This window comes from Xenopus laevis, chromosome 3L (genome assembly GCF_017654675.1).
Source record: "Xenopus laevis strain J_2021 chromosome 3L, Xenopus_laevis_v10.1, whole genome shotgun sequence".
Classification (NCBI taxonomy): domain Eukaryota; kingdom Metazoa; phylum Chordata; class Amphibia; order Anura; family Pipidae; genus Xenopus; species Xenopus laevis.
In genome coordinates this window covers 75,680,929-75,699,465 of record NC_054375.1, presented here as the reverse complement: position 1 = coordinate 75,699,465, position 18,537 = coordinate 75,680,929, and the positions used below count along the sequence as shown (strand labels likewise).

The window sequence follows — 18,537 nt, the reverse complement described above, 5'->3', positions numbered from 1 at the left end:
CTTGAGTGCATGAGCCTTTGGACCCACAGCTAAGATGCGGTGTACTCTAAAGGCAGCAGATAGATCCACAAGGATATCTAATCAGAATGGGTCTACAGGTCAGATATGTTAATTGGTGTCAAACACACATACACAATCATTTGAAATACTTTTGCTTGTATCTAATTAGTGAAACCCACATTTGATACATAGCAGCAAGTAATCTGATATTATATCTTTATCCTATCAAAGAAGAACAATACACCTTCACCTTGGATTGCTTATCTGTGTGTTTATGCCCTATTGTTTTAGTTTTTTATGTGCGTATTGCCCTTCATGTTCTGCACCACCAGCTCAACTCTATTTGCATCCCAAGCAGAGATAGCAACAGAAGGTTCAGACACTATTACAGGGTTAGACCAACAGGTTACAGCAAACTATTGCAAATTCATTGCTTAGGAAAGAAATGCTAGAGATAACCATGCAAATCATGCAAAATAAAAAAATCCATATTACAATAGACATATATTACAGAGTATATTTTTTGCATGTAAAGTTTAAGATTTATACTTATATTGTAAGCTAATCTGTTGAGAAGTCTCTTCTGGCACAACCAGATACACTGTTGCTATAAAGAAGGTCAATTAATGTGAAACAATTATCATCATCAAGGCCTACCTAAATATGCTTTTAATAAACAGGCCGTGCAATTTATTCATGAATAATATGAGAACATATTAAATTACAAGCTAAATATATTTAATATATTTATTAGCAGACCCTTCTACTTTTATGTATAATACCTGGGTTGGAGTCAGCTCCTCCCTGTTGATTTCATAATGCATGAACATTAAAGTCCACAATTCATTTCAGGAATTTGTGGGATACCCTTTTTGTTTTCTGCAAGTAAGCACAATAGAGCTTCCAACTAAGATCAGGTATGGAATCAATTATTTGGAATGCTCATGACTTGGGTTTTTTTGAATACAGGGCTTTCCAAAATCTTTAGCTCCAGGGCTGTTAAAGCTACTAAAAACTTTGAAATATTAAAACTCATACTAGTTTGCTATCAATATGTATTTATGACAACTTAGTTATCCAAATATACAAGGTACTGTCTAATTATTAGAAACAGAAAGCAAATACAAAAAAAATGAGAATTGTTTTGGAAAATGGCACTCTACGGGAAATGTTGTATTTCAACAATTTCTATATAAGAGGTTTCCAGATAATAGATCAGATATCTTTTCTAAATATGGTAGAACAGCTACCTAAACCAGCCACAAAAGAATACCATCAACCCCACATCATCTCGTTCAACAGCACTCCTCCATTCAGACTATGTGTTCGTGCCCTGATGCATTATGGGACATGTAGTTACAGTGAGCAAGCTCCCTTTAATCCCCATACCTTGTGAACTACCTATAATAGTTTATGCCAGCTTTCATTGTTTACTAACACTTGTATGAAGCAAGTCGCATTGGCTTAGTTCAGTTACTCCATTGTGCATTGCTAGATCCTCTGCATCAGCAAAATATCAAAGAAAGGTAGCACTTCTCTTATGCTTGGCCTCTTGTATACTACGGTGCTGCAGTACACCTCGCACATCACAAACACATTGCGGTAATACACTAAATTTGCGTGGTGAGATTAAGCATCCCAATGTAACGTGTGTCATAGGTTTAACATAGGCCTCCTTGGTCAGTAATTGAAGATTACTGGAATCTGTAATTTTTTAAAAATCCCATGCTGTTTCCAGTGAAGAGATTAAAAAGGCACTTTCACACAGATCCCATCAGAAAATTGCAGTGGAAAGTTTAGATTATGTGTTGTTAAAATTATTCATTCCCTCTTGTCTTACAGACAGACATAACTACAATCCTGTAGAGTTGCCACTTCTATAGATTTAAACCAGTATGGGCAAAGATTATGCTTCACTATGACACTTTTTGGAAGTTGTTTGATACAGACACACGGTGTGGCATCTTGTTTGATGGAAGTATGGGCGCTTCACTTTTGGTGGGCTGTATGGTTCACTTCTTGGGAAATGAAGTTCTAGGATATTGCAAGGCACCAGGAGGAAGCTATGTGTTGGGATTCTGGGAGTCCTTGTACTGTGGTTGAGGGAAGCTGAGCGCATTTGTTAGTACATGTACAGTTCTTTTATTTAGTAATGTTTCTATAGCTAGGTTTGTCACAGTGCATCCAATAGAATGGGATGGCTTTATTCATAATGCATCAGAGGACAGCTAATGTAATTATATCCCTTGTCTGCAGGCCCGGACTGGCAATCTGTGGGCTCTGGCAAATGCCAGAGGGGCTGCTATAATGTGCCATAGAAAGTCAGTATTTAGTGGGCTGGTGGGGGCTGTTTGGGCCTCTGTGTGGGCTGATTGGGCCTCTGTGTACCTGAAATGCCAGGGCCTATTTTAATTTTCAGTCCGGATCTGCTTGTGTGTGCACACACACAAACGCACACACTTTATTACTTGTCTCTTAATAAAATTTGGATTAGGGTTGGTTAATCATATGAGGGAACAAGTTATTGATTTTTCCTATACCAATTTTAGCATTAGAAGGTGGCGACCCTACTATGCCTACCATACCATATGTTTTTATTTTAATAGGCATTTGCCTTAAAAATAGAAAACAAACCAACAACTTTGCCTTCCAGATATCAAAGCACTTTTTTCACAACAGAACTTACCCCAGTGTTGTCATGGTGACAATGGTGTACCAGAATGCAGCGGGAATACTGGTGAACTTGCTATTTAGTGATCCTTTTTCAGCATAAAACATGACAGTAGCAAATATTATTATGGCCATTGTAAGTGAGAAGAGCAGGAATCCCAACTCAGAGGCACAGCTTTTTAATGTGTAGCCTAGGATCCGTAGGCCTTGTGAATGGCGGGAGAATTTAAAGATCCGGAAAACTCTGAACACCCGCAGTGTCACAAAGGCGCCACTTACATCTTCGTTGTTTGTCATTACAAGACTAATGTAATAGGGCATGATTGCCACCACATCAATAACGCTCATGACACTTTTTGCAAAGCGATAACGGCTAGGTGCAGCCACTAAGCGCAACAAGTACTCCACAGTGAAGATCATGACACATGCTGTATCCAGGCAGAAAAATGCCAAGGCATAGCGTTCGCCACAAGGCAACTCACGTAGGGAGCCAGGGCTGATGCCACATGGTACTGTCTCAAGTACATTGGCAAAAACAGAGACAGCAATGAAGAAGCCAGTAACATAGTAAAAGACAAGGGCTAATGTACTTGTGTGAGGATTCTCAAAGGCTCGCCACATCTTCTGACGTGCACTCATTGGCAATAGCCCTTCTGCTGGGTTGTCATTGTCAGCATCATCCAAAAGTCTCTCTGCATTCTCCCTGCGACGATCTTTGTACTCCTCATAGCAACAGTCCCCAATAATTTCCGGAATTATGCCAAAGAACGCCAGCTCCTCATCATATGCAGAAATGCACTCATGCCGCGGATAGTGTAGCCGACCAGAGCGGTAAAAGTTGAGAATGTGACGGAAAATGTCAGGATCTCTATCAAAAAAATATTCCCCACTGTCCTGATTAAAGAAGAAATCCCTTTCGGTGCTGCCCAGCAGAGTATCTGGGTATCGCTCCAGTGTGTTCCGCCAGGTTTGGAAACGTTTGCCACTCACATTTAACACAATCAAAGAATCCTGAGAGCGCTTCTTCTCCCAAAGGGGAGGTGGAGGCATGGGGCCTGTAGCCACTGGCATCCAGCCAATGGCAGCTGCCCGGGCAAAGGGTAACCAGGATGCCACACCAGCTGCCATGTTTGCAAGTATTGCTTCTACTAATTTATCTTGAGGTCAAAAAGATAGATGGCAAACACTGGCAAATATGAAAAAAAATGTCCTTCTGGTGTTAACTGCAGTTTATGTTTTAATTGTTGCAATTGCTAGGTGAGCAGGCAGGGATGAAAGAGAAGCTGTTGAGCCAAACCATGTGTTGCTGACGGACTTGTCCTTCTGAGGGAGCTGCTTCAGCACCACGGAGAGCTCTGTCTGCGCGCAGCTTTCACTCATCTGTCTCCTCTTTCAAGTCCGGCAGTGGCAGCCACATTACAGCACATGCCTGCGCTCCTCTAACTACTGCAAATCCATCACACTCTTCTTGCCTCTTGCACCAATTACACAAGCCCATTCCTTTCCCATCGATCCCTGTCATTGCCTATTAACACATCTGCACGGCTCTGTTTCTTTGGTCACTTCCATGCAACACATTTCCCATTCATTTGGACCGCTCTTCCTTTAACAGGCAGCGTAACATGCTATTTGGGGGATGCAGCTTTAAAGCATTGGGCTCTTCAGAGCAATGTTCACCCAGGAAAAGTAATAGTCCCAGTGTGACACTAAACGGCATCCCCCGTGCGAGGTTCAGTGAGACTCAGCAACAAGTACAAAGAAGCCGCAACACTCCAGCCAAGTTCCAGGAAGAAGCCGCACCGCAAAGCTGGGAAGCCTGAGCTCCGTTGTACTAGCAAAGTCTCCACACACTGCCACATTCTGCCTCTGGACAGCCTTCTGGGCGTGGCTTCATGCTGTGCAGGCGCGGGCTCGGCCGCAAGGTCCTAATTCCATAACAGGTTGTTGCTGTTCAGGGTGCTGAACAAATCCATAACCAACCTGCTGCGTCCTCTTCCCATTTCATCCCTCGACAGCAACAGATACGGGTTTGTGTTGTAGCAAGGCATTTTGTCTGGGAGTACGGCTCACCATTTATTGGCTTTTCTGAAATCCATTCGCATATTCTGTCGTACAATATTGTGACCCGTTATAGATCTTGAGAAATAAATCTTGCAGAGCAGGGTTAATCAAGCTTATTCGTGCAACACTGTAGGAGGAAGCCTTATCTATCAGCTGAGCATGCAGCATGGTCGTGTCCTTTTATCTTTTTATCTTTTTTTTTTTCATTTTGTACTACCAGTAGCTAGAGAGTGATTTATTTGTACACTTTATGCCAAAAAAACTGTCACCCAGCTCATATGCCCTGCACCTCTGGACTCAGCACCCTATTGAAATGGAAATGTCTGTATGTTTGAAGGAGAACAAAAAGTTAATACCTAACCCTTTTTTTAAGGTGCTTAGTAAGGTGCATCACATGGGGACACATGGGCCTCCCTTGTGACCTATGCATCACCGCTGAAATGATCCAAATTATGGGTAAGGCAATGCATAGAGTGCTGTGCTGTGTTCATGTTGCCCTCTGCTACCGGAAAGGACAAATTCTCAGTCTTTGAAGTTGGTGGCAAATGCACTGATTAAGTGTAGAGGATCTAGCAATGCTCCTTGGGTATTATTGATTGGCCACATGTTTTAATAACTAGCTCTAACAGCAGGCCTGTACCCTGTGTATTTTGAAAAACTACCCACACCGCTCAAAGAACTCATCTGAACCATTACTCATCTGGTCTTGCGAACAGCGTTTTGCATAATGTCTTTTTGCATGAGCAATTATACTACAGTTTCAATTTGGTGATTAACTCAGTATCTCTGTATATTTAAAGGCCATACATTTTCTGCCCATTACCATACCATGATATATTACATAGCAACATAGTAAGTTAGGTTGAAAAAAGAGAACCTTTTAAGTCTAGATATAGCCTGCCTAACTGCTACTTGATCCAGAGGAAGGCAAACAATCCCATTTGAAGCCTATCTAATTTGCCTCAGAGGGGGAAAATATCCTTTCTGACTCCAAGATGGCAATCCATATTAAATATGGAAAAAGTTCCTATGCAAATTAATTCTCCTAAAAGAGAACATAAAATGCTATCTATAGATTGCCCAGTGACCAATAGGACAATAGGTACTTATAACATGTTTTAGATCAGACATATATAAGCTTCAGCACCCTTGAGGCAGTTGAATCTTCATTCCCAACATGCTACCTTCAGCAAAAGTCAGGGGCTTGAAAAAGAAGCTGTAGTTCAAAAAAATCTAGCACAACGTAGGTACCACAACTTGCAAATCCTTTCTATAAATGCAAGCTTAATTCATGGGATGTCTAGAATGCATGTATATATCTTTTTATATAGAGCTACATGTGTAAGCAGCACTGTGTACATTAAAACAATACAATGAGAAAAATACATATAAATTACATTTATAATCAAGAATAAAGACTAAATGTTAAGGGACAAGAGAAGGGAGCTCTTTGCCCACAAAGCTCACAATCAAATACACTATGATTTTCCTGTGTTGATTAGGTTCACAATAGAAAATACAATTTTATTAGCATATGTCATACACCATAACTAGGATATTTCTATGCAGTATTGGAATTAATGTAACATGTACCATTATGTATCATAATGTACAAGAAATATACCCACAATTCCAATTTTAGGAAGAGTTGCAGAACTAAATAAAGCAATGATGACAAAGCTGTTATCTTGTCAGTCTGGGTCATTGAGAAATGATACATAAACATGATCCCAAAGCCAAGTGCTAAGGCTAACAGCACAACATTAATTACAATCCAGGCAATGATCAGGTAAGAATCGGGAATAGCCAACAAATCTTTGATCAATACTTTGCAAAAGTCAGCAATGGGAAAATATAAACAGGGACAGGGCAGGTCACAGCAAAAGATCAGGCACTGAAATAAAGTAGGCACGAAGCTAGCTTTAGCTTCTGTGATTAATGATAGGTTGCCCTTTGGAAATGCAGATCTGAGTGGTCAAGACATGCTACCTTTTACTAGGGTATAAATATAACAGTAGGCATTGCAGTTTCACTTTAGATGGTACTGAATCCAGATTCTATATATTAAAATCATTACAAATTATTCAGAAGTAATAGAGCACAGAGACATTCTGCAATACTGGCATAAAAGGAAAATATGCCATATCTGTTAGTAGGCTTTACTTCAATATATTCTCTGTAACATTTCAGTACCACATTGGCTAAAATATGGCACTCTGGAGGGATTTATGTGTATATATATGTTTATTTATATGACAGGGAGCAGCCATGATTGCTCTGACTTAGTAAGCTCATCAAAAAAATGCTGATGAAATGGAGCCCTCTACTGGTCAAATTTGCATGAAATATTTTGAATATATAGAATATTTTGCCACGTTTCACAGTGAAATAACACTTGAACAAAGAATCTCTATGGCATGATGATCTCATTGCTTTACTTTGTAATATAATACACTTTGATCTTCTAACTATTTCTAACTTCTGAATCTAGAAAAAAAATAACATCACTTTCCATGTATTATATCAGTGATGGTAAACCTGTCTGGTTGTTGGCTTTGGCTGTTGGTGGATTGTGGGCAATTGTAGTGCAATAACATGTGTATGTGGTCATCTTAACCATACTTGTCTTGATGCAAAATGGGGATTATGAACCCAAGGAGAATTAATTATTTATTAGTACCTGATAAATACTCTGTTTTATGTTACTGTGTATAATATACAAAAGAAACAGATGAATGAAAGCTTTCAGCCTCAATGTTTGACCGTACATTCTGTTTGTCTTTTTATGTGCCTGTGACAGTATACTTGGAAAACCTGTTTGGCCAATAAGTGTACAGAAATATAGGGCTTTCTGGTGCTTTAATGAGCCCATAAGGTATTTTCTGATAGAAAGGGGTTAAAGCTTTTTCCTAGTGAGATAACTAACAGGTGTGTAAATGGTTGCTACCCTTAAAGAGTTGAACCTGCAGTCATAAACTGAGCTGATGTTGCAGGTTAAGTATATGAATATGATGTCATTCCATGAATAAACACTCTTCTACTCAGAACATCAAGGTTCATTATGTAAAAATACACATTCAGGATTGTGATGGGTCTTCAGTATTTAGTGTTTTTCTTTATTTAGGAACAGGTCTCACATCCCCAGCTTGGAAGGAAACCACTAGATGGGGCAGTGGTTCAACCAAAATTGACAGTAATGTCATTCCTTAGAAAGGAGCAAAAACATGCTTTGCCACCTTTGCATTGATATATATCAGTATATCTTTAAGGGATGTGCTGACTCATGTAATGGTATTTTAAACAAGAAAACAACGTGTCAATCTGTGCTTACAGTACCTCTCTGGCTATGAAAACATTGTGGCCTGCTCTGTACATTTAGGAAATCATATTTATCATAATCACACCAAATGAAATAAGACTTTGTCAAGATTTAAATTATAATTACTGCATTTAATAATGCCCATGTAAAAATAATATTTATGAGCACATTCCTATAACAGGGTGAACATTAAATTTATCTCCATCAGCAACTTGGATGGCTGCCTGCATTCTTATCTACAGCCTACTCATTTTTGTCTAAATACAGATTACTACTAAGATTTCCTGTTGATATGCTATGATAAATTATCTCTACCACAAATACAAAGGAAAAGTATTCATTTTAAATAATGTATGGAACCTAAAAGGAAACTCTTTATTAATTCACACAGGGATGGACTACAACAACAAACGTTTAGAAAAAAACCCCCACCAGAGTAAATAAGAAGCTCTTTGTATTATTATTACTATTATTATTATTGTACTTTGTTTTTTCAGTGTAGATTGTGTTTGCATTGCTTTCTTCAAAGGTAGGTGGGCAGCCAGGGACTAGAATTCAGTTTTAGGACATGAAGCTACTGTAAGTTATATCATATGGCTTCTGTACTTGCAGGCTCCTCAAGCACATAGGTTTTGTTGGTGTGTTCCATAACAAGCTATGGCAGTGCACACTATTAATATACCTACAGATTTGTGCATCTTTACATTAAGTAGTCCACATAAGGGTTAATGCAGCATAGGGCTGAGCCTGTGTAGAGTTGATTGAAAGAGCTGCTTTTGTGTTTCTTGGAGCCTGAGCTGCCTAGTGTTGGCTTGTTTAGTCCAGTTTGATAAGATTTTGTTTTGTTTCTCTAGAACTGTGTATATTTGAATCAGGGTTTGTTTCATGTATGATACAGAAGCACATTTTAACTGCATATATACTAATCCACCAGTTGTGAATTAGAACTAAGTTCAGTGACAAGGATAAAGAACGGTAGCTCACTACAGATATGAAAGATGGAGTTACAAAAAAAAGTGAGCCCCCAAATTACCCCACTTAGGATGTTCATACCATATGTAGATTTACATAAGGGACTTCGGGGCAAATTTACTAAAGGGCGAAGTGACTAAAGTTAGCGAAAATTCGCTAGTGTGACTTCATTTTGGTACTTTAGCGATTTACTAATGGGCGATGGCTTAACTTCGCTAATGCTACTTCGTACTCTTACGCCAGACGGTTTCGCTCTGGCAAAAGAGCGTTACTTCGCAAATTCACTAAGATGCGCATTTTACTGAACGTTACCTGTTCCGTCAGACTTGCCTTTTCCAGCTCAGACCAGGTGAAGTGCAATGAAATGTATAGGGCTTCTTCAATTTTTAGTTGAAAAATGTTCTAAGTCCCTAAGTCTTTTAGTTTTTTCATGGTGATAGGCTGCAAAAGTCCATAAAAAATGTTTTGGGTACCCAGGCTGCCCCATACATTTCCTACCATATGGCACATGAACTATACACTGGGCACATGTGTAGGGCATTATAACAACTCTATTTCATTTTATTAAGGTTTCCTTGGACTTGTGTAATGTAATGTATTTGCTGCAACATATACATCCATTCAGCTTTAACTTCCCGCCGTATGAAAATTAGCCAATGCTAGCGCAACTTCTATTTGCTTGGCACATTAATGATAGCGCAACTTTGGCAGCGTTTGGCGCCCTGGATGCAACTTTGGATCTGAGTGAATTAGAATTGTCCTGGCAAATCTACGCCTGGCGAAATGTTGTGATGTCAGCGAAGCTGACGCTGGCAAATTTACGGAGGTTAGTGAATTTGCCCCCAAGTGTTCATTATCCCTTCCTGTATCTGTAGCAGGAATAAAAAGACTAGTGATGAGCGAATCTGTCCCGTTTCGATTCGCTGTTCTTTCACAGTGACCGCACAACTTTTTTATTCCACGTGACTTTTTCACAGCAAAATACAAGTCTATGGGAATTTATTTTGCAGTGAACCCTGGGTGAAAAATGTTGGACAGCAGTTTGCAGGGCTACTACTAATATGTTTGTACTGTATATGCTTGCATGTACCAAAGAGATACCAAACTGGCTTTGCAGCTACACAACGGTCGTCGGGTTGATCATTGCTTTCTCTGTATATCAAGTTGCTAAAGGTGCACATTGTTATAAATAGTCTAAATAAGAGTAGGCTTCCCTAAAGAAATGCCTGTGAGTCTGATGGAACTTTGAAAAGCATTCTAGAGCAGCGGTGCAGGTAATTTTGTAGATATAATGGGGCAGAGTTGTCAACATTTTTGAAGACCAATTACAGAAATATGCTGTATTTTAATGGAAGCCAATGTAGAAATTGGTGGTGAAATTCATGGCTGGATGAGAAGATTGTAAGTTACATGACTCTGGTACTGTAGAGATGCTCGCTATAAACCGGAATGGTGACAGTCTTTAGAGGGAAAGCTGAATTAACAAAGCATAGAAGTCAATGCATGTCATGATAAGAAAGGAAATTAGAATTGGTTGCATTTTCAATTCTGCAAATGAAGGTGACCTAATTTAGTTATTGACTGGATGTGATGATTGAAAGTAAAAGACAAAAACAAAGATAATCCAAACTTAATGGACATGTTAGAGGGTGTAATGCTTGAGATTTTAGCTGTTTTGATGTTGTTTAGTTGTTTGAACATACATGTGGAAATGGCTAAGAAGCACCAAAAATTAAGAGAAGTATAATCACCATCATATATTTTATAATAAAGGCAAAGTTACATCTATAAACAAAAAATGTACATTATTGTTAAGCTTTAAAAATGCCAGATATGATGGCTAATTTACTAGTGGTACGGGCAAGTGCTGGTGCACCCATAACAGGCACAGGGAGCAGTTAAATCCATAATATTGGCAGTTGCAAGCTGTATTCTGCACCTTGTGCCATAAACTGGAATTAGGTACAGGGCTCTCTAGCATCTTGTCACTGTCTCTCCCTAGCTTGTGCTTTCTGAATATTACACAAGGTAGTAACATTCTGGGAGACACCCATGTACCACCAATATCTATCCCATTCACTATGCAGTACTGCCAAATGCTGGCAACATTCCATAGGAAGTAAGTACATATACTTGCACTCCCCGCAACACTCAAGGAAAGGTACAATGTCCAAAATATAAGGTGTTGTTTTTTGTACTTTGTACCTTGTGTAATTTTGTAAGGCACGTGATAGTGATTATATTTTTAATGATGTCATTTAATATATATCAACAAAGGAACAAAGACCTGCAATACCTTTCAAAAGGTTTCATACTTTATGGATAGAAGCCTATTTTGTGATTTAACTTTTAGTTAGTTTCTCAGATCATAATAGTGATTCAAATAAATCATTATCTACTACAAAAAACCAGGCCACTGTAGTTCCAGTAATGTCAAGAAAGAAAAGAAAGAACATTTTACCAACACTGTTCTTACTGTACACCTCCATCTACTGCTTTGCTTTTCAGCATAATTCACCCTATGGTTAAGATGACCTCTGATTTCAATGAACACTATCTAGCTATTGTAGGGATTTCAGGTAGCGGGATGTTGGTCTCCTGAGGCAGATCAGACTCACTCTTGCTCAGACACCCACAAAACAACATGAGTCCCAAAAATAGGGTACAACTAACCTGCAGTAAGTTTTATTCAGAAAAAGGAAAAACAGAAAATACCAAAACTTAGGCCACCTTGGGTCTATCTAATACAGAAATCAACCCTCTCTATAAAGGGTGAATCCTACTGCCCGGCCCTTCCAAACAAAATACAGTTTTTAGGAAAAGCTCACAGAATTTGCAACAAATACTCTCACTGCAGAAGCACGAGCCCAACAATTTTCACTATACTTTAAAGATTTGTACAAAGACCCAGGATTTAATGCTGAAATCACAAATGGCATACTTTAGAAAATCAAACTTCCAACCCTCACAACACAACAAAGAGAAATGCCTTCATTACAGCAGCAGAACTCAATCTAGCTATAAAAAACTTTTAACCAAATAAAACTCCGGGCCCAGATGTATTCACAGGGGTATAATCTAACACCCATCCTGCTACCCATATACACCAAAATATGGGCTGAACAAACCCCCTGCCCCCAATTCAATGATGCCTGAATGATTATTCTCCTGAAAACCAGGGAAGCACCCAATAAACCTAGAAGCCTATCGACCAATTTTACTGCTAAATGTATACTTTAAAATTTTAACCTCTGTAATAGCAACACGACTACAAATTATCTTACCCATACATACAACCAACACTCCACAAAAGGCATCCGTACAGCTATAGTCAATACTTCTCTGTACAACACCAATCACTCCAAATCCACCATTATTTTGAGCTTAGATGCCACCAAGGCTTTCAATAATATCATTTGGCCATACCTAACTACTCTCTTTCATGAACAACGATTTAACTTCCACTTTACAAACTTCATTAAGTACATTTATACTAATCAATACAATGTCCTGTCTGTTAATGGATTGGATCAACCCCCATTACGCCCACAGATAGGGACCCATCAGGGATGCCCACTCTCCCCACTCCTATTCAACTTAGTGCTGACCCGCTGCTTAGAATCTTAGATTCATCCATCCACTTTAAGGGAATTAAAGTGGGGAAAATAAAAACAAAACTAATAGCCTTTGCTATTGTTGACCCTCTACTTTTCATATACAAAGCCCAGACTACTCTCCCCCATATTTTGAAACTTTTTCTCTACCATTTCTAAACATTTTCTAACACCAGAACACATCCCTAAATGAGGTGCATTCTCTTAATCTAAATGGACAGTCAATCCCCTATCCAGGAATCCTCCTCCCAAAAATTCCCTAATAAACTTTACAAAGTTAATATGAGCCCTATAGTTTCAAAAATCCACACAGAACTACAGAATTGGAAACGGTTCAAATTATCCTACCTGGGTAGAGCCAAACTAATTAAAATTATGCCTTTCCCCAAACTACTTTATCCCCTTCAAGCCTTGCCACTACTATTGAAAGCAAACGACGAGAAAAGGCTTAGAGCAAAATGTAGTGCTTATATTTGGAGTGGCAAAAGAATGGCCATAGGTCTACATAAACTGAGCCAACCGAAGGAAAATGGAGGCATTAATTTTCTCAGTATCAAATTATACAACCTGCCAGCACAATTTAGGCACATTAAAGATTGGCTTCACAATAATGAGACTTTCACTAACACAGCCCTAAATCAACAATTTATATACACACACCACAACAATCTCCTCTACACAGCCTGGAAGACTTGGAGGCAATCCCAGGCCAATATAGCCCAATATGGCTCTACTCGCTGTGGCTTCCCTTTGTGGTAACCCTGACTTTCAAAATAGCATAGCGGGTCCAATTTTCCGACACTGGGAACAAAATGGCATCAGTCGAGTAGGCCAACTACTATCTACAACCAGGAAAAAAGCTTTAAGTGTAACAGAGACATCTACTCTATTCCCAATGATAAATACAAATATTTCTCTTATTACCAAGTGAAGAGCTATGTATCCAATGTGAGGCATGCCCTGCTAGACAAGGATTGGGATAATGATTTAGATGATTTTCTATCAAGCAGAAATACTTCTCAAACTATTGCAGGGGCATATTCAACTCTGTGTACGACGCTAGATCACAAGAGATACAACCTTTTCTCTAAAGGAGTCATCTACACTGAAATTATGTTAAAAATAATTCATACAGGCTACCTATCCCCACACTGTAGACACCTCATAAACCCCAATATTGACTCAGCTTGCCCAAAAGGTGCGACACCACAAGCAGATTTGTTCCACTGCCTATGGGACTGCCCACACATAAAAAACATTTGGATACAAATTAGAGATTGGTTCACATCTGTCTTGGTAAACTATGAGGGATCCAGATCCAAGTCCCTGTTTCACTATCTAACTATCCTTCTATATTTCTTCTCTTCTCTTTTTTCCTACTGCTTATTGCCCAATAGCTTGTTCCTTACTGTGCTCCAAATAAAAATAGTTTGAACAAAAAAATATAATACAACAGTTTAAAATATTAAATATATTGTCAAAATGTATTGTCTTGTTGATGTTGAGGCTGCTATGTACTATTGGTAATAAAATTATTTCTGGCACTGTTGCATTTAATAGGCAGAGATCATTGCTGTTTTTAGCATGGGGAAAAGAGAGAGAGTGAGAGAGAAAATGTGCCATGGGCACCAAGCATTATAAGATAGAAACAACAAATGAAACAACAATGAGGGATCACCGGCCTGCAGCTCTTCAGCTATTGACCCCCAACTCCCCATGCCCTATCACTGCCTTAAGTATTTATAGACAGCATATGAAATGTTATGCCTACTTACTATCATTATGTTCCTGGCACATTTTTGGTTTCTCAGACATTGGGGCAAATTTACTAAAGGGCAAATGACTAAAGTTGGCGGAAATTTCTTAAAATTTAATTTAAAAATTTTCTAAGTCCCAAAAAACTCTGGCGTCTTTTCCTTTTTCCAGGGTGATAGGCTGCAAAAGAGCATAAACATTTTATTGGGTAACCGGCTTCCCCCCTACATTTCCTTTCCATTACACTAAACTTTAACTTACCGCCGTATGCAAATTAGCCAATGCTAGTGCAACTACGCTCTGCTTGCCAAATTAATGGTAGCACAATTTTCGCCTGGCAAAGTTTTGCGCTGCCTGCGAAACAGACGCTGGCGAATTTTTGGTGCTTAGTAAATTTGCCCCATTATTTGCAATGGTGTGCAAATCAATACATTATAATACAGCACTACATACAGTTGTTTGCACAGCAAACACTTGTCAAAGCAAAGAATAGTAACTGATTTACAGAGCACTATTGGCTATGTAAACACTTTGTATGTTTACATTGTTTAAAGCCTCATATTTTATAGAGAATAAATCGGATTATGTCCACTGAGCAATGCTCTGAAGGTTAATAGACACTAAACATAGCTGAATATATTCTTACTGATTTAAACAGCTTCCTTTTAATATATTTTTATATACCTATAGGATTCATTTCTCATCTTAGCTGTACAAAATGAAATCCTCTGCTGTTAAAAAAATTGTTTCAAATTGTCCCAGAAAGACTTTTTTGCTCCAGTAAAACCCATCTATAACAACTAGCATAGGAAAATATCACCATGACTACTAGATTAACTATTTTTATAAGTGACTTTAAATCAGCTTTATGCAGAACTTGACTAAGAATAAACCCTTTACCCTGTATAATCTGAAATGAGTATGATGGGACAGTGTAAGAAGATCAGTGCAGTGATGGATCTCCATAGCAACCTAGTACTGTATTTATGTGAATGAAGTCTTTAGGGGTGATCCGCCTATCATTATTTCTTACAGAGAGAGAAAGAGAGAGAGACACTGATTCAGTTTCTTATGGTTTTTGTGCAGCTGTTAGATACACCAGAGTAGTATCTGCTAAATTTTTATTAGTGTAATATTTCTAAATATAACACTGTTTTTGTCTGCAATTGCAGCAAACAACCATGATATATTCTTTGATGGACCTATCATTCTAAAAATACAATTGGAGTCAATTAAAATGTACAGTATATACTCATACCTGTCTTAATGTGCAAAAATGAAGAGATACTATATTGTATACTGTAATACAGTTGATAATGTCTTTTAATGTCTTGATCTTGACTAATTTTTTTTAAGAACCCCTTCCAAACTGACAAAATATGTAGTCCATTAGACAATAATCTCCTCTGCTTCCTTGAAAACATACAGTATGGAACAAATGTCTTGGAGAATTTTAATCTCAAATGGTGTAAAATAAATACCTCCAATGAATGATTTCATTGATCCATTTACTGTTATATGTGCCAACTTAGCATGATGCACTTTTTAAAAATAATAAATATTATAATGTTAATGTAGGGCTAGTGAACAGGGAATTAAAGTCTTGAACTGTCAGAGTAAGTTTAATAATGGTCTCATAGCAGATCATCATGTACATTGTAGATTACACTGAATAGGGAACACCTGCAGTAACCTACCTACTGGCACAGGCATATGTAAATCACAAATCTCTTAATCTTAATTTCTTTAAATAGATTTCCAGCCTCTAATTGAACACATATTGTAAAAAATATACTTTTGTTTTTTAAATTTACTTATTTTCTAGCCTGTCCTATGTATCTTTTTATTTCTGTTAAGACATTTGAATTGTTACAAATCTGGGAAGAATGTGGGTTTTGTGATTACTGAAAGGTAAATAAATAGTGCATTCAATACGAAAGCTGCAAACAGGGTCACAGATGAGCAAGGGAAGGTCAAAGACACCAATTACAGGAAACTGTAACTCAAGTAAAAAGTAAAAATTAGAAGAATTCATTTTTGGATAGGAAAAACAGGCCAGCAGAGACAAACCCTTCCATTAATGAACAAAATCTTACACAAATGAGCAAGGGTTACAGTAGTTTGATACTAAGGAGCAGATTTATTAAGGTTTGAATGGTAAATTTGAATTTGAATCCGAATTTTTGTATTTTTTTTGTCAAAATTTACAAATTCAAATTTAAAAGCACCAACTCAAATGTAAATTTGAATGGGAGATTTATCACACCTCGACCAGTTGTAATTTAAATATTCACGACCTAAAACCTGCTGAGTTCATTTACAAGTCAATGGCAGAGGTCAATTGACCCATTTGAAGATGTTAATGGCCTTCCTGACATTCAAGTTTTTTTCGGGGGAAAATTAGATTCAAGTTTGATTTGCATTCGACTGGAATCAAATTTTCAGGTTCAAATACAAGAGTCCTCTGCACTCAACCCATTATCAATATATTTAAGACAGAGACATTTTGTGCATACTCCTACTGAAAATGCCTTACCCTTTAAACAGAACAGGGATTATTTGTCCATATATTGCAATATTTTTAAGATGGCCAACTACATCAAAGTCATCCCATATCTGGCCAGTCCTATGCTCAATTTTATCTGATTCATTAAGAATTCTATTGCTTCATTATACATTTTACAAAGGGACTAAGTTTTACCTGCAACTTACTAGCTGCTTTCAAAGTAAAACTCCCAAACTTGGCTGCCCATTTGGCTGCCCTTTTATTAGACACCTGACTAAAGCTGGGAAGGGTGGGAGCTACAACATGGACCTGGTCACTGCTCCTGTATAACTATAACAAACAAGGGGAAGTTGTGCTCACCCCTAATTTTTAAAACCATTAGGCGGGGGTGCAATGAGGCTGTGACCACAAAATACATATAGATAAATACAAGGGTCCTCTGCACTCAACCCATTATCAATATATTTAAGACAGAGACATTTTGTGCATACTGCTACTGAAAAATGCCTTACCCTTTAAACAAAACAGGGATTGTTTGTCCATATATTGCAATATATTTAAGCTGGCCAACTACGTCAAAATCATCCCGTATCTGGCCAGTCCTATGCTCAATTTTCATCTGATTCATTAAGAATTCTATTTCTGCATTATACATTTTACAAGTTTAAAGTCTAACTGACGCATTGTTTTGCTATATTTTTGGAGCTCATGAGGATGCCTCTTTCAGTTTTGAAGACTCATCTTACAGTACTGGTTACATTAGATCAAATTCTTTAATGTATTGGGCTAGCAGAGAAGCCTGAAAGCATCCCTGCTATCTTCCATTGATTTTAATAGTAGTCATCTCATACTGCAGGTATTGTTGGTTCGTGGCCCTAGTGACATGCACTAATAAGGCTCATTTCAGGCTGAGAACCAGCAATACTAATGGCAGGCAAATTTTACTTCTAAGTCAGTGGGATGTGGCAAAAGCAGTTTGGGGTACTACTGTGCTGGCTGAAATAAGATGGAAGAAAAGAAGCCCCATGGGCCATAGCTCTTAGTTAATACATATTTATTTTCTGTTCCCAAATACCCTACCCGAAAGATTATAATATTTATAAATAAAAATACTTTCTGGATATGGTGCCAAAAGTACAGATTAATGGTCTGATATATGAATGGTCAATACTAACATGCAAACAAAACTCAGATTAAGATTTTTAAATACTTTTCATGCATTTTTGGTTTCTGAAAATATTTGGGAGCTCAAAGCTTTTTATAACTTTTCAGACCAACAGACACATCAGAGAGTTTGTTCAAATTGAAATCTTTCTATCACTCTGCTCGAGATGTTTCTACATTTGACTCACAGTGAAGAGATACCAGTCTTTGGGTGCTAACAATGACAATGTGTGCTATAGAGAAGATGCACAGCAATACCATTTGTCAGCAAAAATTAACAGATTGCTTGTTTGAAACAAAGAAATATTAAAGGGGTTGATAATATTTGAGTTAACTTGTAGTATGACATAGAGAGTGATATTATTAGACAATTTTCAATTGGTTTTTAATTTTTAATAATTTGTAGTTTTTAAGTTATTTGGCTTTTTATTCAGCAACTCTCCATCTTGCAATTTCAGCAATCTGGTTGCTAGGGT

At 37.9% G+C, this 18,537-nt stretch overlaps 1 protein-coding gene across 2 annotated transcripts in view; it reads right to left on the bottom strand.

Moving 5' to 3' along the window:
• LOC108711141 (potassium voltage-gated channel subfamily D member 2-like) overlaps positions 1-4,707 on the bottom strand; it is a 183,770-nt gene extending 179,063 nt beyond the window's left edge. The window contains exon 1 of one of the 2 annotated variants that reach the window (XM_041586402.1): positions 2,687-4,707. In XM_041586402.1, coding sequence (XP_041442336.1) covers positions 2,687-3,798 — 1,112 coding nt within the window. In that variant the 5' untranslated portion in view covers positions 3,799-4,707. The remainder of the gene's footprint in view (positions 1-2,686) is intronic. The other variant, XM_041586401.1, reaches the window with a different exon arrangement.
• Positions 4,708-18,537: the final 13,830 nt, after the last annotated feature.